At 42.3% G+C, this 26431-nt stretch overlaps 1 protein-coding gene across 1 annotated transcript in view; it reads right to left on the reverse strand.

The window, feature by feature from the left end:
• Positions 1–26431, reverse strand: part of LOC117360103 (cone cGMP-specific 3',5'-cyclic phosphodiesterase subunit alpha'-like) — a 121977-nt gene that overhangs the window by 16764 nt on the left and 78782 nt on the right. Inside the window, 8 exon segments of the mRNA XM_033943772.1 lie at positions 1386–1449; positions 1531–1635; positions 10610–10710; positions 13087–13174; positions 20407–20516; positions 20625–20732; positions 25734–25817; positions 25820–25882. Of these exon segments, the coding sequence (XP_033799663.1) occupies positions 1386–1449; positions 1531–1635; positions 10610–10710; positions 13087–13174; positions 20407–20516; positions 20625–20732; positions 25734–25817; positions 25820–25882 (723 nt within the window).

Below are 26431 nucleotides of genomic sequence, written 5' to 3' on the forward strand. Positions count from 1 at the left end.
AGATTCTAAATTTATGCGAGTCCATAAAAAGCTCTAAGCTGTAATGTTTCAAAGAAGACAAATTTAACCACATACATGTACAAGAAAATTGTATCAAAAAGGAAGTGCCAGTACACAGCACCTCTTGGTGCCTAGCCATAAACATCTTGGCATGATCTCTATCAATGGGGCAAAAACTGTGTCCAATGTTCTTGACTTAATGTTTATTAGGATGCAATAAAGGAAAAACAATTTGATAAAATATCCACTTTACAGAGCGACTGACACAACAGTTGATGGTGGACTGAACATGGTCTATGTTTCGGCTAACTATAGCCATCCTCAGGGGGGTCCTTGCTCAAAGTGAAACAGGAACAAGAAAAGCAGATGCAAATGCCTGGAGAATTCTGTATCCAGCTGAATTCAAAACTACAACCTGTTATCATCAGCAGGACCCCTATATAACAGGGCTGAAGAGTTACTTTGCAATGACCTGCTTAGCTGGGGAAAGCCCAAGGGCTCTCCCTCCCACACCAGATCCACTGCTCCCACTTCTAGGTCAGTTGGTGCAATGAGGTCCTCATAGGTGTCCCTGGTTTCTAGTTGCTACCTGACCCATTCATTAGGGTTGAAAGTAACATTGAGCTCTAGTTTGATCAGACTTTCCATCACAACTGTTTATTTGTGTCTAGGATTTATATACCACAACCTGTCACAAGGCAGTTCTAACTAAAACAAGTAGGACAAGCGATTTGACACAGCCACTGAAAATTTTCTAGATTCGTTGAAGTTTTCAACCAACCAATTATGAAGACATTTACATCTCTCTAGTTATTAACAATCTTGGAGGAAAAGTTCATATGCAATTATAAAGGTGGACTGTGGGACAAGCCACTGCTTATCTTTGGATAAGCAACCTGGAATCTTGCAACTTTTTGGGATCCTGCCAGATTCTTGTAGCCTGAATTAGCCACTCCTAGAAATAGAATATCAGACTTTCCTAGTGTGGCAATGTGCATGTTCTCATTTTCTTAACTTTTCAGAAAAGAGAAATAAAATGTGGAGACATTATAAATCAGTACATTTATTAGGTCAGTACAACAGCTTCTAGTCTTACAACTGGCCCAAGAATAGCAAGCAGTATTTCTTTATTCTGTTCTTCCTTATCACTATCAGACCTCAAGAGTCTGATGCACATCTTGACAAAAAAAAAAATCATGTCACAACCTGTGAGTTAGAACAGACAGCTATAAATTGATATGAAATCCATTACTGCCATTTCAGAAAGATGCAAGAAATTACTAGCATTCGACTGAGAAAGAAATCAATTACAAGGCTGGAGATGGAACATATACTTCCTTGAATGTCTGAAATACAGTTTCTCTGAAAAAATACTTCACACTTACTTTACTTTGTAGCTCCCATGGTTTAGTTATAGCAGATAAGTCACATCCTGTCATCATCATCGCCCTTTAGAAAAGAAAACATCTCATCATGGGTCATTCAAAGGACTTAAGTGGCAATCTAGGAAAAGTATTCCACACTACTTACATGATAATTTCTTTTTTGGTGGGGTCAGAGGTTATATACTCTACTGCATCTTCTTCAGTCATCTGCTCTGTTGCATCAACAATTTTTTGAAACATAGTTCTTTTCCTGTTAAAAGACATACTCAACTATTTTTATGCAGATTGAGCGAAGGAGATTATTTTAAAAGACTTTAGAACTTCCACAATCGGGTATCTTTTACAGAAATTAATTGGAGGCCAGTGGCACCAGCTAAATGGCACTGCCAGTTTTGGGTTGCAGTGATATTGTGAACAGATTCAAAGAAACTGCTCTCAGCTAAATGTTCTGAGCATTAACACTCGGACAATTCCATTTTTTCAGTTTGTGAAAGGAAAATTGAATGTTGCATTGATAACCAACACAAACACATTGGTCCTTACTCAAAAAGGACTTTTTACTTATTCTATTAAAGAAACCCCAAATTCATAATGCAGCATCTATTCCATTTTTAATTTTCTATATACATTAAGAACATAAGAACATAAGCAGTGCCTCCGCCGGGTCAGACCATAGGTCCATCCCGCCCAGCAGTCCGCTCCCGCGGCGGCCCGAACAGGTCACGGCCTGTCTGAGTCACCAGAAGGGGCCCCCTTGCCACCTTGGTTTCCCATTGAGTCCTATCATCCCATCGAAGTCCTAACCCTCCGATCTTGCACATGCACGACCTGGTTGGATTTCTATACTTATTATCTGGTTAGCTTTCTATACCTGTGTTACATCCCAGCACCTCTCTCAGTTTCCCACGATCCCCCTATCCCTCAGGAATCCGTCCCAATCCCTGTTTGAATCCTTGTACCGTACTCTGCCTGATCACTTCCTCCGGTAGCGCATTCCAAGTGTCCACAACCCTTTGTGTGAAAAAAAAACTTCCTTGCATTTGTTCTGAACCTATCTCCCTTCAGTTTCTTCCGAATGCCCCCTCGTGCCTGTTGACCCCTTCAATCTGAAGAATCTGTCCCTTTCCACCTTCTCTATGCCCCTCATGATCTTGAAGGTCTCTATCATGTCTCCCCTGAGCCTCCTTTTTTCCAGAGAGAAGAGCCCCAGCCTAATCCAACCTCTCGGCGTATGGGCAGTGTTCCAGCCCTCTTACCAGTTTCGTTGCTCTCCTTTGGACTCTCTCAATGTACCGCCATGTCCCTTTTTGAGGTACGGCGACCAATATATGAACGCAGTATTCCAGATGTGGGACGCACCAATCGCTCGATACAATGGCATGATGACTTCCCGCGTCCTGGTTGTTATGCCCCTCTTTATGATGCCCAGCATCCTGTTGGCTTTTTTCGAGGCTGCTGCGCACTGTGCAGATGGCTTCAGTGATGCATCCACCAGCACACCCAAGTCTCTCTCAAGACTGCTGTCTCCAACAATGCCCCCCCCCAATTGTAGTTGAACAACGGGTTCTTTTTCCCTATATGCATGACCTTGCATTTTTCCACGTTAAAGCGCATTGCCATTTGTTTGCCCAGTCTTCCAGTTTGTCCAGGTCCCTTTGCAGGTCCTCACACTCCCTCCCTGGACCTAACTCTGCCGCACAGTTTGGTATCATCTGCAAATTTTATAACCTCGCACTTTGCCTCCTTTTCCAGGTCATTGATAAATATGTTGAAGAGTAACGGCCCCAGCACCGATCCTGTGGCACACATTCTTATGTTATAAATTTGTGTTTCAGTTTTGTAAATACCTCAGAGCAAAACTGATTTTAAGCCTGGGATTCTTGAAGAGCTAGCTAAAATAAAAGGTAGATAAAGCGATGGGGCCAGATGGTGTACATCTGAGGGAGCTGAAGGAACTTAGGGAAGTTCTGGTAGCTCCACTGACTGACCTTTTCAACGAGTCTCTAGATTTGGGAGTGGTATCGGAGGACTGGAGAAGGCGGATGTGGTCCCTCTCCACAAAAGTGGAAGTAAGGCAGAAGTAGGGAATTACAGGCCGGTATGTCTGACTTCTGTGATAAGCAAATTAATGGGAAACACTTAAAAAAAAGAGAATGGTCAAGTTTCTGGAATCCTGTAGATTACAGGACCGGAGGCAACATGGATTCACTAGAGGTAGGTCTTGTCAGACTAATCTGATCAATTTCTTTGACTGGGTGATCAGAGAATTGGGTAAAGGGAATGTGCTAGATGTGGTGTATTTAGATTTTAGCAAAGCCTTTGACAGTGTTCCACACAGGATGTTTAATAAATAAACTGAGTGCCCTTGGGATGGGTCCCAAAGTGACGGGCTGGGTCAAGAACTGGTTGAGTGGAAGGCGACAAAGGGTAATGATCAATGGAGATTGCTCTGAGGAAAGGGATGTGCCTCAAGGTTCTGTCTTGGACCTGTTCTTTTTAACATTTTTATAAACTATATTGCTGAAGGGTTGAGTAGACACGCCGGATGACGTGTAATAACAAAGAAAAACCTGGTGAAGCTTGAAGAATGGTCTGAAATTTGGCAGCTAAAAATTTAATGCTAAGAATGCAAGGTCATGCATTTGGACTACAAAAATACAACAGAACGGTTATAGTTTAGGGGAGTGAAGAACTTATGTGCATGACAGAAGGGCGAGACTTGGGTGTGATTGTATGTGATGATCTTAAGGTGGCCAAACAGGCTGAAAAGGTGATGGCGAGAAAGCTAGAAAGATGCTAGGTTGCATAGGGAGAGGTATGGGCAGTAGGAAAAAGGAGGTATTGATGCCTCTGTATAAGACTTTGGTGAGACTTCATTTAGAATATTGTGTACAATTCTGGAGGCCACACCTTGAAAAAGATATAAAAAGGACGGAGTCGGTCCAGAGGAAGGCTACTAGAATGGTATGTGGTCTTCATCATAAGGCGTATGGGGACAGACTTAAAGATCTCAATCTGTATACTTTGGAGGAAAGATGGAGAGGGGAGATATGATAGAGATGTTTAAATACTTATGTAATGTAAAGGTGCATGAGTCAAGTCTCTTTCATTTGAAAGGAAACTCTGCAATGAGAGGGCATAGGATGAAGTTAAGAGGTGATAGGCTCCAGAGTAATCTAAGGAAATACTTTATTACAGAAAGGGTGATAGATGTATGGAACAGTCTCCCAGAAGAGGTGGTGGAGACAGAGACTGTATCTGAATTCAAAAGGGCCTGAGATAGTCACGAGGGATCTCTTGGAGAGAGAAAGAAATAAGAGTTACTGCGGATGGGTCATTTGGCCTTTATCTGCCATCATGTTTCTAGTTCTTGGGGAACATCTTGCCAGCCAGGGTTTCAGGATATCCACATTGAATATGAGAAATGTTTATGCCAGTGAATTTCTTGGTGGTTCTAAAAGCTGATGCATTAGTTATACAATCAAAATTTTACTCAGGGAAAGATTCTTGCTGTCACTATCAATATTGATTGCGTGACTGTTTGAGGCATTGACTTTTAGAAACAACATGAGTTTTTATTCAATTGAGACAAATTTCTAACAGATTATGACGCCTGATGCAGCCTGCTCTGGCAAAACATGGCCACGTCAGGTTTTTCCTGCAGTAAGAGTGGTCCCTTATTAATAAACGTTACCTTTTGAACTCTTGTGGTCCTAAGAATAGCCTTACTGTGTCAGACAAATGGTCCATCTAACCTAGTAGCCCATCTTCACAGTGGCCAATCCAAGTTACTAGTACCTGACAAAAACCCCAAATAGTAGCAACATTCCATGCTACCAATCCAGGGCAATAACAGACTATGGACTTTTCCTCCAGGAAATTGGCCAAACCTTTCTTAAAACCAGTTACATTAAGCGCTCATACTACAATCTCTGGCAATTCATTCCAAAGCTTAACTATTCTCTGAGTGAAAAAAAATTTACTCCTATTGGTTTTAAAAGTATTTTCTTGTAACTTCATCATGTCTCCCCCTAGTCTTTGTAATTTTTGACGGAGTGAAAAATCAATCCACTTGTACCTGTTCTACTCCACTCAGGATTTTGTAGACTTCAGTCATATCTCCCCATACAGGGGAAGAAAGTTGAATGATGCTCAGGCAGTTGCCTGGCAGTTATACCACAAAATGGCAAAAACCTGATGGAGATATCCTACAGGAGCTGATGAGTTTGATTGAAGAAGTGATGCGCCTGAGAAGTATCCGGGAAGATGAGGCGTTCATCGATGAAGTCCTCCAAGAGCTGTCCTAAGTGTCCCAAGTCTCTGAGCAAGAGCATGAAGACAGGAAAATCTTCGAGATGTCCAAACCGACCAGACATACAACATTGGAAGTAACAGTTGGGGTACAAGAAGAGAATAATAATAATAATAACTTTATTTTTATATACCGCCAGCTATCTTGTGACTTCTAGGCGGTTTACAATAAAGAATCTGTGAATACAATGAAAGAAAATGTAAATACAATAAAGAGAAACTTTACGTACAATGAATTAAAGAATATAGCAGTGTATATCTCAATACAATAAAGGGAAACTTTACGTACATTGGATTAAAGAGTATAGCGGTATACATCTCATGCAATGGATTAAAGAGTATGGTAGTATACATTTGATAATATTAATAATGTTGGCAACAGTTTGTGTGTTGCAAGGCTAGGAAGTGCCCAGCTATTTGCACAGAAGTAGAAATGTTCCGTAAATTGAATAGAGTGTTCATAGTTAGTGGTTAGGGGTTGACACCTGGCAGCTAGTCACCTCTGCAAGCAAACACAGAAGGCAGTCCCCTTCTTCTTCAAGCAAGCACAGCAGCCTTACATCGACCCCACAGATCACCTTGAGGAACAGATTTCAGATGCTACAGGAAATACCTGCCAGCAGAACTCAGGAGGATTTCCAGGAGTGTGATTTTGAGGCCCAGCGGAATACCCCAGCTCTAATAGCAGCACAGACCCCCAGCTCCAGAAAATACAGATCAGCACCCCCCGAAGAAGCTCAGAGTGGTTGTCATTGGGGACTTCCTGCTGCGGGGTACCAAGAGACCAGTTTGTAGACCAGATCCACAATCAAGAGAAGTTTGCTGTCTGCCAGGAGCCAGGATCCGGGATGTGACCACCTGTTTAGGAAGACTAATCAATCCCCAAGACTACTACCCGATGCTTCTTATCCACGTTGGGACAAACGACACTGCCAGGAACTCCCCAGAGAAGATACCTGAAGACTTCAGTGCCCTGGGTAAGAAGCTAAAGCAGATTAAAGCACAGGTGGTCTTCTCCTCCATCCTTCCAGTGAGAGACAAGGGGAGAGCTAGGGAAGAATGTATTCAGAGGACTAACAAGTGGCTAAGCGGATGGTGCAAATAGACTACAGGGATCAGACGGGCTACACCTGACCAGAAGAGGGAAGAACGTCTTTGGACGACGTCTGGCTCACCTACTCCGGAAGACTTTAAACTAGGTGAGCTGGGGTAGGGGACCCACTCTCATCCTAATAGGGTAAATAACTCCATCTTTGAGTCTGTGGTAAGTACTTACTCCAAATACAATACTGAGGTAAATAATTGCGTCAAATACAATACTGAGGTAAGTATTTGCGTCAAAAACAATACTAAGGGGGACAAACTAACTCGAACGGGAAAATCTCTGGACAAGCATAAAGATTGGACGGCCATGTATGTTAATGCACGTAGTTTGGGCAATAAAATTATAGAGCTGGAAACAGAAATGAGAAATGCCGACCTAGATGTGGTGGTGATAACAGAAACCTGGTTCTCAGAGTCCCATGGATGGGATATGGCTATACCAGGATATAACTTGTTCCGTCCATACATTAGAGAGGATATCAAAGTTACTAGGATCACGGATGTCAAGTATACGGAAGAATCCCTCTGGGTAAATCTTGCCAGAGGCAACGACAAATGCCTATATCTTGGTGTTGTTTACAGACCCCCAAAGCAACCGGACAACATAGACAAAGAATAAATTGCAGACATCGAAACCATCACTCTGCGTGGAGACACAGTGCTGTTGGGGGTCTTCAATATGCCTGATGTAAACTGGAACAAACTTTCCGCTAAGACCAGCGGCAGTAAGAGGCTATTGGCCTCCATGCGGGGAGCAAGCCTCAAACAGATGGCATTAGAACCCACCAGGGATCAGGTGATTCTGGACCTAATACTCACTAATGGAGACAGTGTCACAGAAGTTTCAATAGGAGATGCTTTGGCCTCCAGTGACCACAACATGGTGTGCTTTCACCTCAGGAAGGGAGTTACTAGGTCAAATACATCGACAAAGGTTCTAAATTTTAAGCGAACTAACTTCCAGAGCATGGGAGATTTTGTCTATGAGGCATTGCAAAATCAGGGCATGACGGACAGTGTGGAGGTACTATGGTCAACCCTGAAATCCACCCTGCAAAAAGCAACCAAACTCTACATAAAAACCGTGAGTAAACGAAGGAGAAATAATAGACCCCCAATGGTTCTCCACGGAGATCTCTGAACTAGTAAAGCAAAAGAAAAAAGCATTTTTATCCTACAAACAATCACAACGACCGGAAGCTAAAGAAACCTATCTGGTAAAATCCAGAACTGTTAAAACAGCAGTCAGGGATGCCAAACTCCGGATGGAAGAAAATATAGCTATGCAGGTTAAAAAAGGGGATAAATCCTTTTTCAAATATGTTAGCAACAGAAGAAAGAACACAGACGGGATTGTGCGCCTAAGGAAACCTGAAAGTAACTTTGTAGACTCAAAGCCAAACTACTTAACAGCTACTTCTGCTCGGTCTTTACCTGTGAGGCGCCGGGATTCAAACTGCAGCTACAGACAAGAGGGTGCTCGGAGGACCCATTCCAAGATTTTGAATTCACCGAGAGCAACGTCTATCATGAACTATCAAAGCTAAAAGTAAACAAAGCCATGGGGCCAGATAATCTACACCCCAGAGTACTTCAGGAATTAAGAGATATCCTAGCAAAACCGTTAGCCGCGCTTTTCAATCTTTCCCTAAGCAAGGGAAAAGTCCCCTTGGACTGGAAAACTGCTAACGTCATTCCGCTTCACAAAAAGGGAAGCAGGTTGGAGGCTGAAAATTACAGACACATCAATAGTGTGTAAACTTATGGAAACATTGATTAAAAACAGATTGGATATGTTTCTGAACAACGAGAGACTGAGGGATCCCCACCAGCATGGATTTACAAAGGGAAGGTCTTGTCAAACCAATCTGATAAGCTTCTTTGACTGGGTAACGAAACAACTGGATGGGGGACAATCCCTGGATATCATGTATTTAGACTTCAGTAAGGCTTTTGATAGTGTCCCACACTGTAGGTTATTAAACAAGATGAATACAATGGGTCTGGGAGATACATTGACTGCATGGGTTAAAGACTGGCTTAGTGGCAGACTTCAGAGGGTGGTAGTAAATGGTTCTCCCTCGGAAATATTGGAAATGACCAATGGAGTGCCACAGGGCTCGGTTTTGGGTCCGATACTATTTAATATCTTTGTAAGAGATCTACCTCAGGGACTTCAAGGTAAAATTGCGTTATTTGCGGATGACGCTAAACTATGCAACATTGTGGGCTGCGCAACCAAGCCCAACAGCGCAACCGTGCCAGACACTATGAGGCAGGACCTACTTTTACTGGAACAATGGTCTAATACTTGGCAACTGAGTTTTAATGCCAAAAAGTGTAAGGTGATGCACCTTGGTAGCAATAACCCCTGCAGAACATACACCCTGAATGGTGAAAACTTAACAAGAACCATCGCAGAACGAGACCTGGGTGTAATCATTAATGAAGATGTGAAAACTGCCAATCAGGTGGAGAAAGCTTCAGCCAAGGCTAGACAAATGCTAGGTTGCATCTGGATAAGTTTTATCAGCCATAAGCCTGAAGTCATAATGTCGTTGTACAGGTCGATGGTGAGACCTCATCTGAAGTACTGTGTTTAGTTTTGGAGGCCACATTATCAAAAGGATGTGAAGAGAATGGAGTCGGTTCAGCGTAAGATAGTCTCAGGACTTAAGGATCTCCCATATGAAGAACGTCTAAGCAGGCTGCAGTTATATTCTCTCGAAGAACGCAGAGAAAGGGGTGACATGGTAGAGACATTCAAATATCTTACGGGCCTTATTAAGGTGGAGGAAAATATTTTCTTCCTTATGGGTCCCACGGCAACCAGAGGGCATCCGCTCAAACTCAAGGGTGGGAGATTTCATGGTGACATCAGGAAATACTTCTTCACCAAAAGAGTGGTTGATCGATGGAATGGTCTTCCACGTCAGGTAGTTGAGGCCAGTAATGCACTTGACTTCAAGGGATGATGGGATAAACATGTAGGTTCGCTCTGGGGAAATGCTTAAAAAGAGGATTCTTATTGAGGAAGGGTTCTTGGAGTGGGTTCGCTCTGGGAAATTCTTAGAGGGAGGGTTCTTGTTGAGGGAGGGTTCTTCGAGTGGGCCGACGGCCCTTTTCTGCCGTCATACTCTATGCTTCTATCAGTAAGTCTCCCTTAATGGCTTATACAAGAGAAGAGGGGGTAAGTGGAAGGAGGTTGATGGTGATGATTTCTGAGCAGAGGACTGGCATGGAGAGCCACAAGAATGTAGCACCAGACCTTAGTTACCAGATGCTAGGGTCCACCTTGGGTATCAGCACTTAAGAAAAAGATCTGGCTGTCATTGGATATAATATGCTGAAATCTTTTGTCCAATGTGCGGCAGCAACAAAAATGCAAACAAGATGCTAGGAATTATTTAAAAAGGGATGTTTAACATGACTAAGAATGTTATGCCTCTGTATTCTCCATGGTGTGACCTCACCTTGAGTATTACGTCCAGTTCTGGTCACCTTATCTCAAAAAAGATATAGCGGAATTAGAAAAGGTTCAAAGAAGAGTGATCATGATGATAAAGGAGATGGAACTCCTCTCGTATGAGGAATGACTAAAAAGGTTAGGGCTGTTCAGCTTGGAAAAGAGACAGGAAGCAGATAGTTTCTTTCTCATTCCTTTTAATTAATTCCACTGAAAGGATTTTTCTGTATAACCAAGGTAATTTTTTTCTCTTTTAAGAGTTTTACGTAGACCAGCTAAGATTCTGAAGGTTAAACTATGTACTGCAGTTTTGGAATTAGGATGTTAAACAATGTTTACTTACTTGAAATACAAAGCCAAGTCAGTTGCTATAATTGCAACTTCAAATAAATGTAGAACATTTTCATATTGGCGTTTGTTTAAATTCTGGAAAATGTTTAAGCTCTGCAAGACATAAAACTTACAAATTAGGACAGTTAAGGGACTGTCTTATTTGTCAAATATCATATTTAATCTGTCAAGAAAAAATACGGTGCAAGTAGTCAATTAATATGTGGTATTCGTGTCTTATATTTTGAAAGAAATTTAAGGCATTTTTATTTGAGGCACATGGGGCTCCTTTTACAAAGGTGTGTTAGCATTTTTAGTGCATGCACCGGATTAGTGAGCGCTATCTGAAAAACTACCGCTTGCTCAAGAGGAGGCGTTAACGGCTAGCGCACTTGGCATTTTAGCGCACGCTATTCCGTGCATTAAGGCCATAACGCACCTTTGTAAAAGGAGCCCATGGTGGTTAATCTGAAATTTTCAAGGTGTTTAATATGGGATTGTGGATTTTGTTTTTGTCTACGTATTTTATGATGTTTACTATTTAATAACAGGGGGGGTGGGGGGGCCTCTGGATCCAGATAGGGATGTATTTCCTCCAAAATCACTAGAGATCAAGGTGAATAACAATCAAACTGTCTGTGTGCTGTCCTCTCATCATATATATATGTGGCTAATGATATTTTTTAGAGTGAAAGAGTCCCTTTTTATGGGTAGCTGAGTCCAGATCTATTCAAATGTATTTAAATCCACATAGAAGAGATGGAACCAATTTCTTGTGCTCAGACCAGGAATGGCTATTCTTTGTGTGTTCCTTGCAAATGTTTGCTTAAGGGCTCTTTTTATCAAGCCGCGCTAGTGGTTTAACGAGCGTAATAGCTGGCCGCGCTAGCCGCTAACGCCTGCCTTGAGCAGGTGGTAGTTTTTTGGCCAGCGCGGGGGTTAGCGTGTGATTAAAAGTCACACGCGCTAACCCCGCTAGCGCGGCTTGATAAAAGGAGCCCTAAATCTCAAGGTGTTCAATGATATCTTCTTTGACTCAGCAATTATCAGTGTTTCTCAATGCTAAGCTGGCTGAACTACCATCTTCTCCCTCGTGTCGTTGCTTGTAACGGACCTAGGGCTCCTTTTACTAAGCTGCAATAGTGTTTTTAGCGCAGGCAGAATTTTTTTAAAAAATTTATGTTCTTTTATAAGTTGAATAAACAATACTTGAAAGGAAATATAACAATTTAAAGAAGAAACAAATAATAGAATAATTCCACACTGATAACTATAACTAAAGTCCACATTATAAGGAGAGAGAATCAATCACTTCCAAGGGAAGTTGGATTTCAGAAAATAATTCCAAATTAGATCAAATTACAGAGTGCAGTTGGAGTCAATTAATGGCCTGATTGGAAATTTCCATGAAAGTCTCTGGAATTCTTGTAGTTGCTTTACCCTCAAGGAAAAATTGCAATTGATTGGGTTCATAAAAAATATATGCAACATTTACAAGGAAAACATAACTGAAAAGTTGCTCCTAAACTCAAAACAGATTGATGGTATGCCAGGAATTTCTTACGGTTTGCCTTGTATCCACTTCGATACATCAGGAAAAATTAAAATTTGGAATCCATGAAATTCCACATTATCAGTCCTATAAAATAGACAAAGAATTGCTTCTTTATCTTGAAGAAAGACAAGATAAAGAAGCAATTCTTCGTCTATTTTATAGCGCACACAGAATTTTTGCACGCGCTAAACTCGCGCTATGCAGCTAGAACTAATGCCAGCTCAATGCTGGCGTTAGCGTCTAACGTGCACAGCAGTTCTGTATGCGCTAAAACCGTTATCGCAGCTTAGTAAAAGGAGCCCCTAGTTTTCCATCTCCATCCTAGGAGATGAGTAATTTGCTGTAGGTATATCCCATAGCTCTGTTTGTATATGTTCTCTGATGAATGTTTCTTTGGAATTGTGAATTGGATACATTCACTACAAGTTTCAAGTTCAAGTTTATTATAAATTTGATTAATCACTTATTCAAAATTCTATGCGATGTACAAAACAGTAAAATTACAAATTTCTGGGGGAAACAAAACAAATGAATAAGACTAATCTGACAAAACATATTAAACAAAAGGAAGAAATGGGGAAAGAAATACAAGTTGTCGATAGTAAATAAGACAAGTAGGGGAAAAAAGCAATAGTCATCTCTACCTCTTTGTAAATATTTACTGCCAACCACCTTTGTACTTCCTCTGATAATCTTCTTACCAAGTCATGTTGTAGCTCATTGTCTTTGGTCAGTTTTGCTTCTTATGTAAACCGCATAGTACTGAAAGGTTTATGTGATATATAAATACAAATGTATGTTATAATACTTTCAGAATCATTACTAATTGTAAGGATTTTCCTTTATTTTTAAGTGTTGTTTTTGACTCTTGTCAAAACAAGTTATTTGTAAAACTGCAGAAATATATATAAAAAAAAAATACAACAGTGACAGACCTCATCTCGCAGCAGAGTTTTACTGTACTCTAAGTGATGCCTTTCTAGAATGGAAGATCCATGAAGTTTTGCTAGTGCCGACTGTGACCTATTGATGGAGAAATAGCTAAGAAACTTGACCTCCATATGTTACATTTATTGAGATTATAAACGCATGTTAGACATTAGATTTTAAAAATCATTCCTGATAATTTTCAGCTATACATGCCTAAGTACACAGTTAATCTGATCTGCGAGTTCACTAACATTCTGGGGCAAAACATTCCATTTACAAAACTGCAATTTATTTATATATTCAATTTTCTATACCATTCTCCCAGGGGAGCTCAGAATGGTTATATGCATTTATTCAGGTACTCAAGCAATTTTCCCTGTCTGTCCCAACGGGCTCACAATCTATCTAATGTACCTGGGGCAATGGGGGGATTAAGTGACTTGCCCAGGGTAGTGGCGTACCTAGGGGGGAGGGGCGATCTGCCCCTGGTGCACGCCCCAAGGGGGTGCACAACTGGCCACCCACTGAGGAATAGGCTGCCGCCAGGGAATAGGCTGCCGCTGCCACTGCCGCCATCGGGAACAAGCCGGCGCCGAGTTTTCCTTCCTTGCTTTTCTTCCTTGCGGGGCCGACCAACTCTCGCCGCCCGATGTCAATTCTGACATCGGAGAGGATGTTCTGGGCCAGCCAATCACTGCCTGGCTGGCCCGGAACGTCCTCTCCGACGTTAGAATTGATGTCGGGCAGCGAGAGTTGGTCGGCCCCATGGTGAAGAAAAGCAGGGAGGGAGAACTCGGTGCCGGCCTGTTCCCAATGGCGGCAGTGGCAGCCTTTCCCCTGCGGCGGCGGTGGCAGCAGCATGTTTCCCAATGGCGGTGGCATTGGGGAGGGCAGGGAAAAAGAAAGAAAGAAAGAAACGGGGCAGGGTGAAACAAAGAAAGAAAAAAAAAAAATGGGGCACAGAGAGAGAGAAAGCCAGACAGAGAAAGAAAGGGGGCATGGAGAGAGAAAGAAAGAAGGGGGCAGGGTGAAAGAAAGAAAGAAATGGGGCACGGAGAGAGAGAGAAAGACAGACATACAGAAAAAAAGGGGGCATGGAGAAAGAAAGAAGGAGGCAGGGTGAAAGAAAGAAATGGGGAATGGAGAGAGAGAAAGACAGACATAGAGAAAGAAAGGGGGCATGGAGAGAGAAAGAAGGGGGCAGGGTGAAAGAAAGAAAGAAATGGGGCACGGAGAGAGAAAGACAGACATACAGAAAGAAAGAGGGCATGGAGAGAGAAAGAAAGAAGGGGGCAGGATGAAACAAAGAAAAAGTTGGGGGAGGGAATGAGGTCTGGAGGAGAGGAAACATACAGGAGGAAGCATACAGGAGGCTGAAAGAAGGGAAGAAATATTGGATGCACATTCAGAAGAATAAAGTGCAACTAGAGACTGATGAAATTACCAAACAAAGGTAGGAAAAATGATTTTATTTTCAATTTAGTGATCAAAATGTGTCCGTTTTGAGAATTTATATATGCCGTCTACATTTTGCACTATGGCCCCCTTTTATTAAACCACAATAGCGGTTTTTGGTGCAGGGAGCCTATGAGCATCGAGAGCAGTCTGGGGCATTCAGCGCAGCTCCCTGCGCTAAAAACCACTATCACGGTTTAGTAAAAAGGGAGAGGGTATATTTGTCTATTTTTGTATAGTTGTTACTGAGGTGACATTGCATAAAGTCATCTGCCTTGACCTCTTTGAAAACCTGCGGAATATAAATTATAATTAACATTTTCTCTGCGTACAGTGTACTTTGTGTTTTTAAAATTTTATTGTTGGTAGATCATTTTGACTTGGCCACAAAGATAAGGGGAGGGAAGGAGGGAAGCTGCTGAAAGACATCTAGTAATTCTTGCAGGCTTGACTATGCAGGGAATTATTTTTGTAAAATCATGTTTGTTATGCGACTGGCATTATTTAGACTTTAATTTCTATGAATGAATAGAATGAAAATGATATAAAATTACTTGCTTGTTTTTATGTGCGTGTGCTGAAGGAAAGTGGAGAGAGAGTGGGCTGAGGACACTGAAGGGAAATGGGGAAGAGAGAGTGGGGAGAAGATGCTGATTTATAAATTGACAATTGTACAGAATATTGTTTCTTTTTATACTTTAATATAATAAGTTCAATATAAAACAATTCAAGGCTTGTGTGGATGGAATCAGGTGGTTTGCAGGGATGGGGACCAAGCTTACGGGGATTAGTCCAATAAAATGATATTTTCTTATTTCTCATTATTTGTTTTATTTTTATTTGTTAATTTGTAAAGTGGTGATTGTTATGTATCAGTTTTTTCAAATTTACATCTACTGTCTTTATATTTTGCACAGTATTAGAGGACATGTGTTACTGTTTTTGTGGTGTTGTGGTATTGCATTGTATGCAGAGTCTGGTTTCTTGGCGGTTCAGTTTAATTTTTGTCTACATATTTCTATTTTTAGTTTGTGATTATTCCATATTGGGCGAGGGTATATCTCTGTTCTGTGTGTATGAAAAGAACATAGTTTTCAGTTGGCTTTGACTGCAGGATCAATTGACTGTGTGGGATCTGGCTTGTTTAGTTTTACAATGTATGTGTTGGTGTTCTAGTGCTCACTGCAGTGTTTAAGATGCTGCCTTTTCCTAGGTACACTCTTGTTGTGCGATATGTGGATTGTTACTAAAAATCATATTTTTCATATAGATGTAATCCGCCTTGAACCGCAAGGTAAAGGCGGAATAGAAATCACTAATGTAATGTAATGTAATGTAATAGATAGGGGGTGTCAAAAAATGATGGGCCCCTGGTGTCACATATGCTAGGTACGCCACTGGCCCAGGGTCACAAGAAGCAGTGTGGGTTTGAACCCACAACCCCAGGGTGCTGAGGCTGTAGCTTTAACCACTGCGCCAAATGCCTAAAAGATGGGCTGTGTGCACAGCATAGGAAAAACCCTCTTGAAAATAAATCCGCTTTTATGACTCAGATGATTAATGACAGAAAAATTACATTATCCTATATTCATACTAGGAGCTGGTGAAATAATCTAGGTTCTGTACCATTACAGTCAATTGTGCTGCAGTGGGTTACCAACTCAACCTGCAAGAAATCTATGCAACTAAACAGATCACTGGCAATGGTTGCCAGAATTCCAAATGCTTGTAAATGGCAAGGTGACATATTCTGGGTGTATATTGGGCAGAACTAAGGTGCTCCTAGAATAGGTGTATCAAACTCAATCACATTAAGAGGCCAAAATCCAAAACACAAGCTAAGTCGTGGGTCAGACCTCGCCCAGTCTCCGCCCCAGCCCCCACTCCCATAATAATACTAATTATAACACCATTTTTTCCATTCATTTTTCATATATACACACACACAATATAATCTTACACTTCTCCCTCCGGATTCGCGAGGGATAGGGACAAAGCCGGACCGAGAATGGTGAAATACCGCGAATATCTTCTGGGCTGGCTGTGACCCACCCCCGCCTCCCTCCTGCCTTCCCCCCGGCATCCCGGCCTTACCTGGTGGTCAAGCAGGCTTTCGGGGCAGGAGCGATTTTCCTACACTCCTGCCCCGTGCAGATCACCAATAGGAAATAGCTGCCGTGAGTTCCCGTAGTCTCTCGAGACTACGACGGGAATTCCCCACAGCCATTTCCTATTGGAGATCTACATGGGGCAGGAATATAGGAAGATCGCTCCTGCCCCGAAAGCCCGCTAGACTACCAGGTAAGGCCGGGACGCCGGGGGGAAGGCTAAACTGTGGGGGGGGGTTTTCTTTTTTCCCCCTCACCAAAAAATCGCGAATATGTGAAATCACGATTGCGAAACCGCGAATGGGGAGGGGGAAGTGTATTGACAACACATAATGGTTAACCACAAATTTAAACTACACAAAACACACTGTATGCTTCTCAACATTCATTCCTACAAGAACACAGATAACCCCTATGCAAATACGGGACCAAAAACTAAAAGTACTAATATATTTTTTTAAAAACAACCCTAAGAATCAAGATTCTGCATGCAGTACAACCCCCCAGAGAAAAAGAAACGAATGTATTTCTTCCTGTGCAGTGCAAAAGATAGACAGCAGATTAAAATGCTCAAAATTGACACAATTCAAACACTAACTTGAAAATAAAATCATTCCTCCTACCTTTGTTGTCTTCCTCCCTCCATGCTGTGCCTCCCTTCAGCGGGTGTCTAACCTTCTGGCTGGCTCTAACCTGGCCGTTTTATGCAACCCGTGGTCCGATGCCTCCCAGTGTCATCTTGTGGCCAGCTCCCTCCTCCTCACAGCTGTAGTGTGCACGGAGACGTGTGCAACGGCTCCTCGTGTTGTCCTGCACCTGAACCGGAAGTCTTCTCTCTGACGTCAAAAGCTTCTGGATGAGGTGCGGGACGCGCAAGGAGCCGCTGCACGCTACGGCTGTGAGGACAAGGGAGCCGGTCACAAAGTAACACTGGGGGCATTGGACCGCGGGTCGCATAAAACGACCAGGTGGGCCGGATTTGCCCATCGGGCCTTGAGTTTGACACCTGTGCCCTAGAACATAGACAAACCAGGAGAAAAATCTCCACAGTCCAAATAGAAACAAACAAACCACAGTGGAGATAGGCGGTAATGTTGGTGTGTAATTTATTCAGCAATTATGAAAATCTGTGCGATGGCTCGACATGCACGTGTTTCAGCCAATGTGGCCTGCCTCAGGAGCCTTATTAAAAGTGTTCAGATACTTGCATGGTATTGCCTACAATGTGTGTAGAGATCTGTACGGTATCTTCATTAGTTAGCATTCATAACACTTGGATGAGGTGTCTCATTCATTGTAGGCTTTGAAAACACAGATGTATTGAAAAACCAATGTATATAGACCAACACTTTCAATTGGCGACTGCTGTAAAAATAGGACATAAGAAAATATCGTTTTGCTAGAACATAGTGAAGCAAGTATCACCTCACATTTCACTCAAAAAGAAGGAAAAAAGCCTCAGAAAAGGCCCTCCCACCGCCACAAAAGTGGATAACAAGGTGGTTAGATGGTGTGCCGATCAGTTGAAGATAAGTGGCTTTATTCCTCTATCTATAATTACATACATGTGAAGCATAAGTTCTTTTGCTCGTATTAACTCATTTTTGAAGGTTTTGCCTGTGAGGTTACCGTCTAACATAACATAAGAACATAAGCAGTGCCTCTGCTGGGTCAGACCAGAGGTCCATCGTGCCCAGCAGTCCGCTCTCGCGGCGGCCCAACAGGTCCAGTACCTGTGCAGTAATCCTCTATCTATACCCCTCTATCCCCTTTTCCAGTAGGTAATTGTCTAATCCTTTCTTAAACCCCATTACTGTACTCTGCCCTAATCACGTCCTCTGGAAGCGCATTCCAGGTGTCCACCACACGTTGGGTAAAGAAGAACTTCCTAGCATTCGTTTTGAATCTGTCCCCTTCTATCTTTTCCGAGTGCCCTCTTGTTCTTTTATTTTTTGAAAGTTTGAAGAATCTGTCTCTCTCTACTTTCTCTATGCCCTTTATGATCTTGTAAGTTTCTATCAAATCCCCTCTAAGTCTCCTCTTCTCCAGAGAAAAGAGACCCAATTTCTCCAATCTCTCAGCGTATGAAAGGTTTTCCATACCTTTTATCAGACGTGTCGCTCTCCTCTGGACCCTCTCGAGTAACGCCATATCCTTCTTAAGGTATGGTGACCAAAATTGGACGCAGTACTCCAGATGCGGGTGCACCATCGCCCGATACAACGGCAGAATAACTTCTTTCGTTCTGGTCGCAATACCCTTCTTGATTATACCAAGCATTCTATTCGCTTTCTTAGCGGCCGCTGCACACTGTGCCATCGGCTTCATTGTTGTGTCCACCATTACCCCCAAGTCCCTTTCCTGTATACTCTCCTTCAATAATATCCCTCCCATCGTATAGTTGTACCTCAAGTTTCTGCTTCCCATATGTAATACTTTACATTTCTCAACGTTGAACTTCATCTGCCACCTCGTCGCCCATTCCCCTAGCTCGTTCAAGTCCCTTTGCAATTCTTCGCAGTCTTCTATAGTCCGAGCACCACTAAAAAGTTTGGTGTCGTCTGCAAATTTTATTATCTCACACTTTGTCCCTGTTTCTAGATCATTTATGAATATATTAAATAGCAGTGGCCCGAGCACCGAGCCCTGCGGTACACCACTCGTGACCCTCCTCCAGTCAGAGTAGTGGCCTTTCACTCCTACCCTTTGCTTTCTATCTTCCAACCAGTTTCTGATCCATCTATGTACATCTCCTTCCACCTTGTTATCCACTTTTGTGGCGGTGGGAGGGCCTTTTCTGAGGCTTTTTTCCTTCTTTTTGAGTGAAATGTGAGGTGATACTTGCTTCACTATGTTCTAGCAAAACGATATTTTCTTATGTCCTATTTTTACAGCAGTCGCCAATTGAAAGTGTCATTCATTGTAGGCTACACCACGCAAGTATCTGAACACTTTTAATAAGGCTCCTGAGGCAGGCCACACTGGCTGAAACACGTGCATGTCGAGCCATCGCACAGATTTTCATAATTGCTGAATAAATTACACACCAATATTACTGCATATCTCCACTGTGGTTTGTTTGTTTCTGTTTGGACTGTGGAGATTTTCTCCTGGTTCGTCTATGTTCTAGGAGCATCTTAGTCCTGCCCAATATACATCCAGAAGAGTGGACTTTTCATGTTGGAAAGTAGCCAATCTTTGTAACTTCCCTGTCAAGTTTGGTTGCATTTACTGGAACATTTTAAATGCACAGGAACATCAAACAAGAAAACCTTTTAGGGAGAAGATATATATATATGTGTGTGTGTGTGTATATATACACAGTACACATACTGTGAACTGAAAAAAATACACACCACAAGGTAGTGTTTCTGCATGTATCCCAGACCCATAGTAACAATTCACTTTCACAAGGTAGTATTGTGGAGCAGTGAGAAATATTTACATTATAAATGAACTTCATTCAGAACATCACACACTAAGGGCTCCTTTTACTAAGCTGCTTTAGCATTTTTAGCGTGCGCTAAACTCGCGCTACGTGGCTAGAACTAACGCCAGCTCAATGCTGGTGTTAAGGTCTAGCGCGGGCGGCAATTTAGCGCGTGCTATTCTGCGCGTTAAAGCCCTAAATTTCATGAGAATCGGCCAAGTTATGTGGAAGATAAGACAAAAAAAAACATTTTGGTGTGTTTTTTTTCAGTTCAGTGTGTGTGTGTGTGTGTGAAAGAGAGAATAAATGAAAAGAGTATATGTTCTACTTACTTCATCTGGTACAAATTATTGGTGCCTCTGTGATCAATATCATGACAGAAAGCTGCAGCCACCATGGCAAAGGCTTCTAGGTCTGTGTAATATTTTTTCAGTTTACCTGTCTGGACAATAAAGAGATGCTCAATGTTGCAAGCCCTAAGTCCATCAAGGAATATTATTTATCCAAAAAGGTGGTCCCGAGATAGGGTTCTTAGGGTATTAAGGCATACCATAAGTAATGTAAACATCGTCTGTCCCACATTGAATCCATGCCGCCAGTTGTGGTAGGTGATATCCCGGTATCCTTTCCTGACGGTATACATCCATCTCGTAAGTACCTGTTGTAAATGGAAGATCTATGACATTCGCTAATACATTCCTAGGAGCTCTGGGGGTGGATGCAGTTTATGTTTTATCCTTGTAATAGTATTTTAGGAAATCTATTATTAAACACTGTTGGATCTTTCTTTCCTCCTTCATGGACTCTAAAGATGTCAGGATCTAACCCAGGCGTTAAGGGGTAATTTTATAAGCAACTTGAGAGTATAGAGCAGCATTTCATACATTCAAATGGGCAGTTATAAGTTGCCCAAGAGTACAAAACACTAAGGGATGGGGGGGGGGGGTGTGCCATCAAGGTGCAGTAAAGATTCACCCTTTACTGCACCTTGCTGCCCCATGGGATTCAGCAAGGGAGAACGAGAGGGCACTCTCTAAAGTTGAAAGAGGATATGTTCCGTATGAACATAAGGAAGTTCTTCTCCCAGAGAGCAGTAGAAAACTGGAACGCTCTTCCGGAGTCTGTCATAGGGGAAAACACCCTCCAGGGATTCAAGACAAAGTTAGACAAGTTCCTGCTGACCCGGAATGTACGCAGGTAAGGCTAGTCTCAGTTAAGGCACTGGTCTTTGACCAGAGGGCCGCCGTGTGAGCGGACTGCTGGGCACGATGGACCACTGGTCTGACACAACAGTGGCAATTCTTATGTTCTTATTAACCTAAGGTATTCTAGTACTGCAGGTTGCTGAATCCCATCTTATAGAAATAACACTGCTTACAAGCAACATTATTCCTGGGGCCCAAGAGTATCAGTCTACATCCATAGCCTGATGCTCCTGCTCTGCGGCTTGAGTTCCTCCCTCTGACCCAACCCCCCTATTTCTCAGGTCAGTGGTGGGCCAGGGGGCATCCATGAGGAGTCCAATACCTCCTGGATACCTCAGCACTGACCTCAAAATGGTGCCCCTAGCTAGAACCAATTACCACAACTTAAAGCTCTAACACCTCTTGATGAATTCCCCCTTAAGGGGTCCTTTTACTAACCTCAGGTAAGTGCTAGCATGTGCTTACTGCAGCTTAAAATGGTTTACCGCTCAGGCATCCCGTGGCAAATTCCTAATCTGTGTGTGCTTCCCATGCACTAATAAATATTTTTTTATTTTGCATGGAGAGACCATGACTAGGGGTGGAGTGTGGACATTTCAGCACTAACCAGCTACACAACTACATTATCACATGCTAACTGATTAGTGCAGGATTGTCACATGACCCCTTATCATCTATATGACAGGTGGCATTAAGTACAAGAAAGTGCGATATAAGAAGACATCAAGTAATGGCCACCTATTGATGGCGATATTAGCATATAGCCATTAATGCATAAACAGGAAATTGGCTATTTAACTGCTGCAGTAAAAATGACTTTAACATGTAAGAAAAACCTGCGTAAGGGCAAGCTAAAGACACTTTACACAGCAGCTTAGTAAAAGGACTCCTTAAGTAGGCGCTCAAAACCTAGGACTTTCTTTATGCATTCTATACATAGGTATTCCCAGAGATGATTTCTTAGGGTTACTAGACGTCCGGATTTATCTGGACATGTCCTCTTTTTAGACTGGGCTTTTTAGACGGCTTTCAAAGCCCTGCACTAAGTCCTGGTTTTGAAAAGCTTCCTCTTCAGATCGCGTCAGGAGGGGGGGCGCATGCGCGAATGCCCTCCAGACCGACGAGAACAGGCTGAAGGGGCGGGGCTGGGGTTGAGGCTGGGGCGTGATGTGGTGTAACGGAGTGTGTCTGGGGGCAGATCTATGGGTCCAGATTTTACACAAGTTTCTAGATTTCTAGAGTTACATTTCTAGAGTTACATAAATGCACAAAGTTTCTCCTAGCTGTGAGCAGGCACAACTTATATGAAAGAGCTTGTCAGTAGGCAATTTTAGAAAGGCACAAAAGTGCACATATTGCCTTTATAACACAGTAAGGATATGCATTTGCTTTGGAGTGAACAGTAAAATGTGATGAATGAAGGCATTTGTAGTTTGGCTACCTTTGCATGAACTAAAAGACCGAGGGAACAGAATGAACCAAATCCTTGTTTATTGAATCTGTTTCTGGCAGCAAATACGGTGGACGGTGAGAGGTCCAGCAAAGTAGAGTTACTCTGGGAAGGGCAGAAGGCCATGTAGACTGATGCGATGAATTTGCTGGATTATTCATTTTGCTGGAACCAATAACGATTATAAAAAATTGCCAGCTGAAACTCTGTTAGGCAGATCTGTCCCTTCCTCCACTTTCTGACCTTTGCCAAAGGTTAATTTGTCAGCCATCAACAAAGGAGAGTCAGTGAGTACTGATAAGGTTGAAACTGTGATACAAGAGTACACCCAGGAAATAGGACTTAAGAATAGGGTTACCAGATGTTTGGATTTCCCTGTATATGTCCTCCTTTTCAAGGACATGTCTGGGCATCCGGACAGCTTTTCATAAACCCAGCACTTTGTCCGGGTTGTTTTGAAAGGCTTCTAGCAATGAGCAACGTTGGGACGGCATCTGCGCATGCGCGGATGCAATGCAGTGGGTGTGACATCATCACATCAAGCCAGTGCATGCGCAGATGCCATCCTAACACGCAAACAGGTCGAGGAGGCAGGGCTGGGGAGCATAACGTGGCCAGGCCGATTGGAATAGGGCGGTCCTGGGGGCGGGGCCATGAGTCTGGATTTTTTGTTTTCGAAAATCTGGTAAACCCTACTTAAGAACATAAGAGTAGCCCTACTGGGTCAGACCAATGGTCCATTCCGGGCCATTATCCTATTTCCAACAGTGGCCAAGCGCCTGCACTCTCCATGTGGCAGATGCTCTGCTTGTGGTGTTTATTTCACTCCTGCCCAAGATAATTTTCAAACACCGCGTTGACCTCATGTGCAACCTTTCCGTAAATTAGTCCCCTTATTTTCTAACTTATGGTTGATGAAAATGATATGGTGTGTGTTTAATGTTTCTTTGTTCAACTGATTACGAATGTTTTATTGTAAGCTGCCTAAGTTTTAGGCAGATAAATATTTTAAATTAAAAAAAATACTTCTATTACTCTATCTATATATTCTATCTTTGCTTACAACCCTATGCTGTCTGTTAAAATGTTTTATCGCATATTCCTCCCTTTTTACAAAGCCGCAATAGCAGTTTTTTAGCGCATGCCGGAATGCTGAATGCTCTGCGCTGCTCCCCGACGCAATACTTGTACTGAATATATTTACTGCTGTAATTGTCTATTGCTTATATTTGACTTATTCTTGAAACTGTGATAGAAGAGTATATTGCCTTGAGTGAATGATGGTAAATAAATCCTAATAATAATAATAAATAATGAAAAAATAATGTGACAAAAACTCTTACTCATCCAGTGACATTTAAACAATTTGTGTTAAGACACCAAAAAGGTCATATATGGAGGCATTTGCCCATGTGGTTTGATTGATTATGGACAAACCAGGTGTACATTAAACACAAGACTGACAGAACTCCATAGTGCTATTAAGAGAAACGTATTGGATAAGCTTTTGGTGGAACATTCAATTCAGTTCAACCACAAGTATAGATTTTTTGTACTACCGTACATAAATGCAATCATTCCGTGGAGAGATGGGGATGTCGACAACATTTTAGAGAGGATAGAACAAAGATTTGTTTTCCCAGTTTGACACTGTGACACCCGGAAGTTTAAATCAAGAACTTGATTTGATGTTCTGTTAATTAAAAAAAAAGTCCGGTTTGAGATTGTCCATTAGTGATCTGCTCCTTTTCTATATCTTGCAGATCAGATGAACCTCTCCTGAGTCCCTTGTTCACACTTTCATGAAATACAGCAGGTTATGTTTTGTTGTATACTTTGTGAGATCATATTCTATGTGTGCAAAAAGGAAACAGTCAATACTTCAGATGGCAAAAAGTCAGCACTTTTAATGGCTAACTAAATTAGACTTAGATATTCAGTGACAAGCCATGATTCAGGCATTAGCATCAAATATCCCATATCTTACAGGACTGCTCCTAGCTGCTGGGACTTTACAGATGCCGGTCAGTATTCAGTCAGAACCTACATGTGTGTCTCACTTTCCCCACTCTCCTGATTCCAATCCCCATCTTCAATTCCAAAAGAGCAATAGGCTGATTATTACTCCCTTAATACTCCCTTAAAAAGCCCCCTCCTTTAACCCCCCCTCCCAGACGCAAAATGTGACCTTCTAAAGCCTCCCAAACCCCTGTAGGTCTACCTGGGTCTACCATAACTTCCCTGGTGTTCCAGCAGGATCACTGGGACAGGAATGAACCTCAGTTGCTCATATCTGTGCTGGCAGTAGCCTCTAGCAGCAGTCTTGCGATACTATTATTGAATCCTGCCCCAAATACCCCACTGGATCACCAGGAAATGTTTAAGGTATTGGGGGTTCATTGGATTGGGGGGGAGGGGGCTTTAGGAGGACACCTATGTCTCCTGGAAGGGAGCCCAGGTAGGAAGGTATGTATTGCTCTTTGGGGAGTGTCCAAGAAGGATGGGGGCTGTTGCCTCTTTGGGATGGAGAGAGGTTAGGGCAGCTATTTCTGTTAGGGGAATTTGAGTCAGGAGATGGGAACATTAGAGACACCTTTTATTACAAGTCCTGGCTGAATATCGACTGGCACCCAGGTAAGTCCCTACATGCTTGGTTAGTTATGCGGGCACTGGCACCCACATAACTTCAAGCATCCTCTCCATCTCTGTCTTGCCCAGGTTTTGACTTGGCCAGTTAGTGCCAATATTAAATGTCATTGAATATCAGTGGCCAGCCCATTGAGCAACTTTAGGTGGGCAAAGAGCCTCCTCCTGTCCACCTAAATTGCTTTTAATACATTTTGTAAATGAGTGGCAAGGGAAAAATCCTTCCGTTTTTGTGTGCTTTTTGGTTTTGCTAATGAAAATATACCAACATCACTGCTGCCATGCTAAGATGGCAGAGTAACATAAATGATTCTAAAATCAATGCATTTTGTCAATCTACAAATAAAATAAATCTTACTTCTGCCGGCACTTTAAACTTCTGAACAGCATTGATTTCAAAGAATAATCTTATTCCACACTCAATCAACTCATGCTCAGTAAAGGAGGAAAATCGTTGAAATGATATTCATAGAGATCAAATGTTTTTGGATCAGGTAACTCCTCGTTCTGTTAAAAAATAATAATAAATAAAAGACAAGCAATCTTCCTTAGCTTTTTCAATTATTTTCTTTAACCTAGGTCTACTATTAAAGCAGGTAACTCATTTGTAATAATACCCTCTGCTACTGCCACACTTGCTTAAAATAGACACAAAGAGAGGGAAAAGAAACCCTAAAAGAAATTAGGATCCATTTATGGGCCAGATTCTATAAATGACCCTCCAAATTAGATGCCAAAAAAATTGTTGCTAAGAGTTATTCTGTCTGTGCAAATAGTGCTTAAGCACGGATCTCATACCCAACTATGGGCATCAGATTTAAGTCTGCTGGAACTGGTGTAAATATATTATTCCCCCGAAATTCACAGGGGTTTCGTTCCAGGAACCCCCGCAAATTTCAAAAAACCATGAATGCTGTTTTTCGCCTGTCAAAAGGCAGGGGAGGCAGGAGAGGGCAGCTGGGAGTGCCAGCAGATGAAGAAAATCACTCATGGTCCGCTCCGACCGCTTCTTCCTGTAGTAAAGTTGGGCTACACCAATCAGGAACTGTTTTGACA

Source organism: Geotrypetes seraphini, chromosome 4 (assembly GCF_902459505.1).
Source record: "Geotrypetes seraphini chromosome 4, aGeoSer1.1, whole genome shotgun sequence".
Taxonomy (NCBI): domain Eukaryota; kingdom Metazoa; phylum Chordata; class Amphibia; order Gymnophiona; family Dermophiidae; genus Geotrypetes; species Geotrypetes seraphini.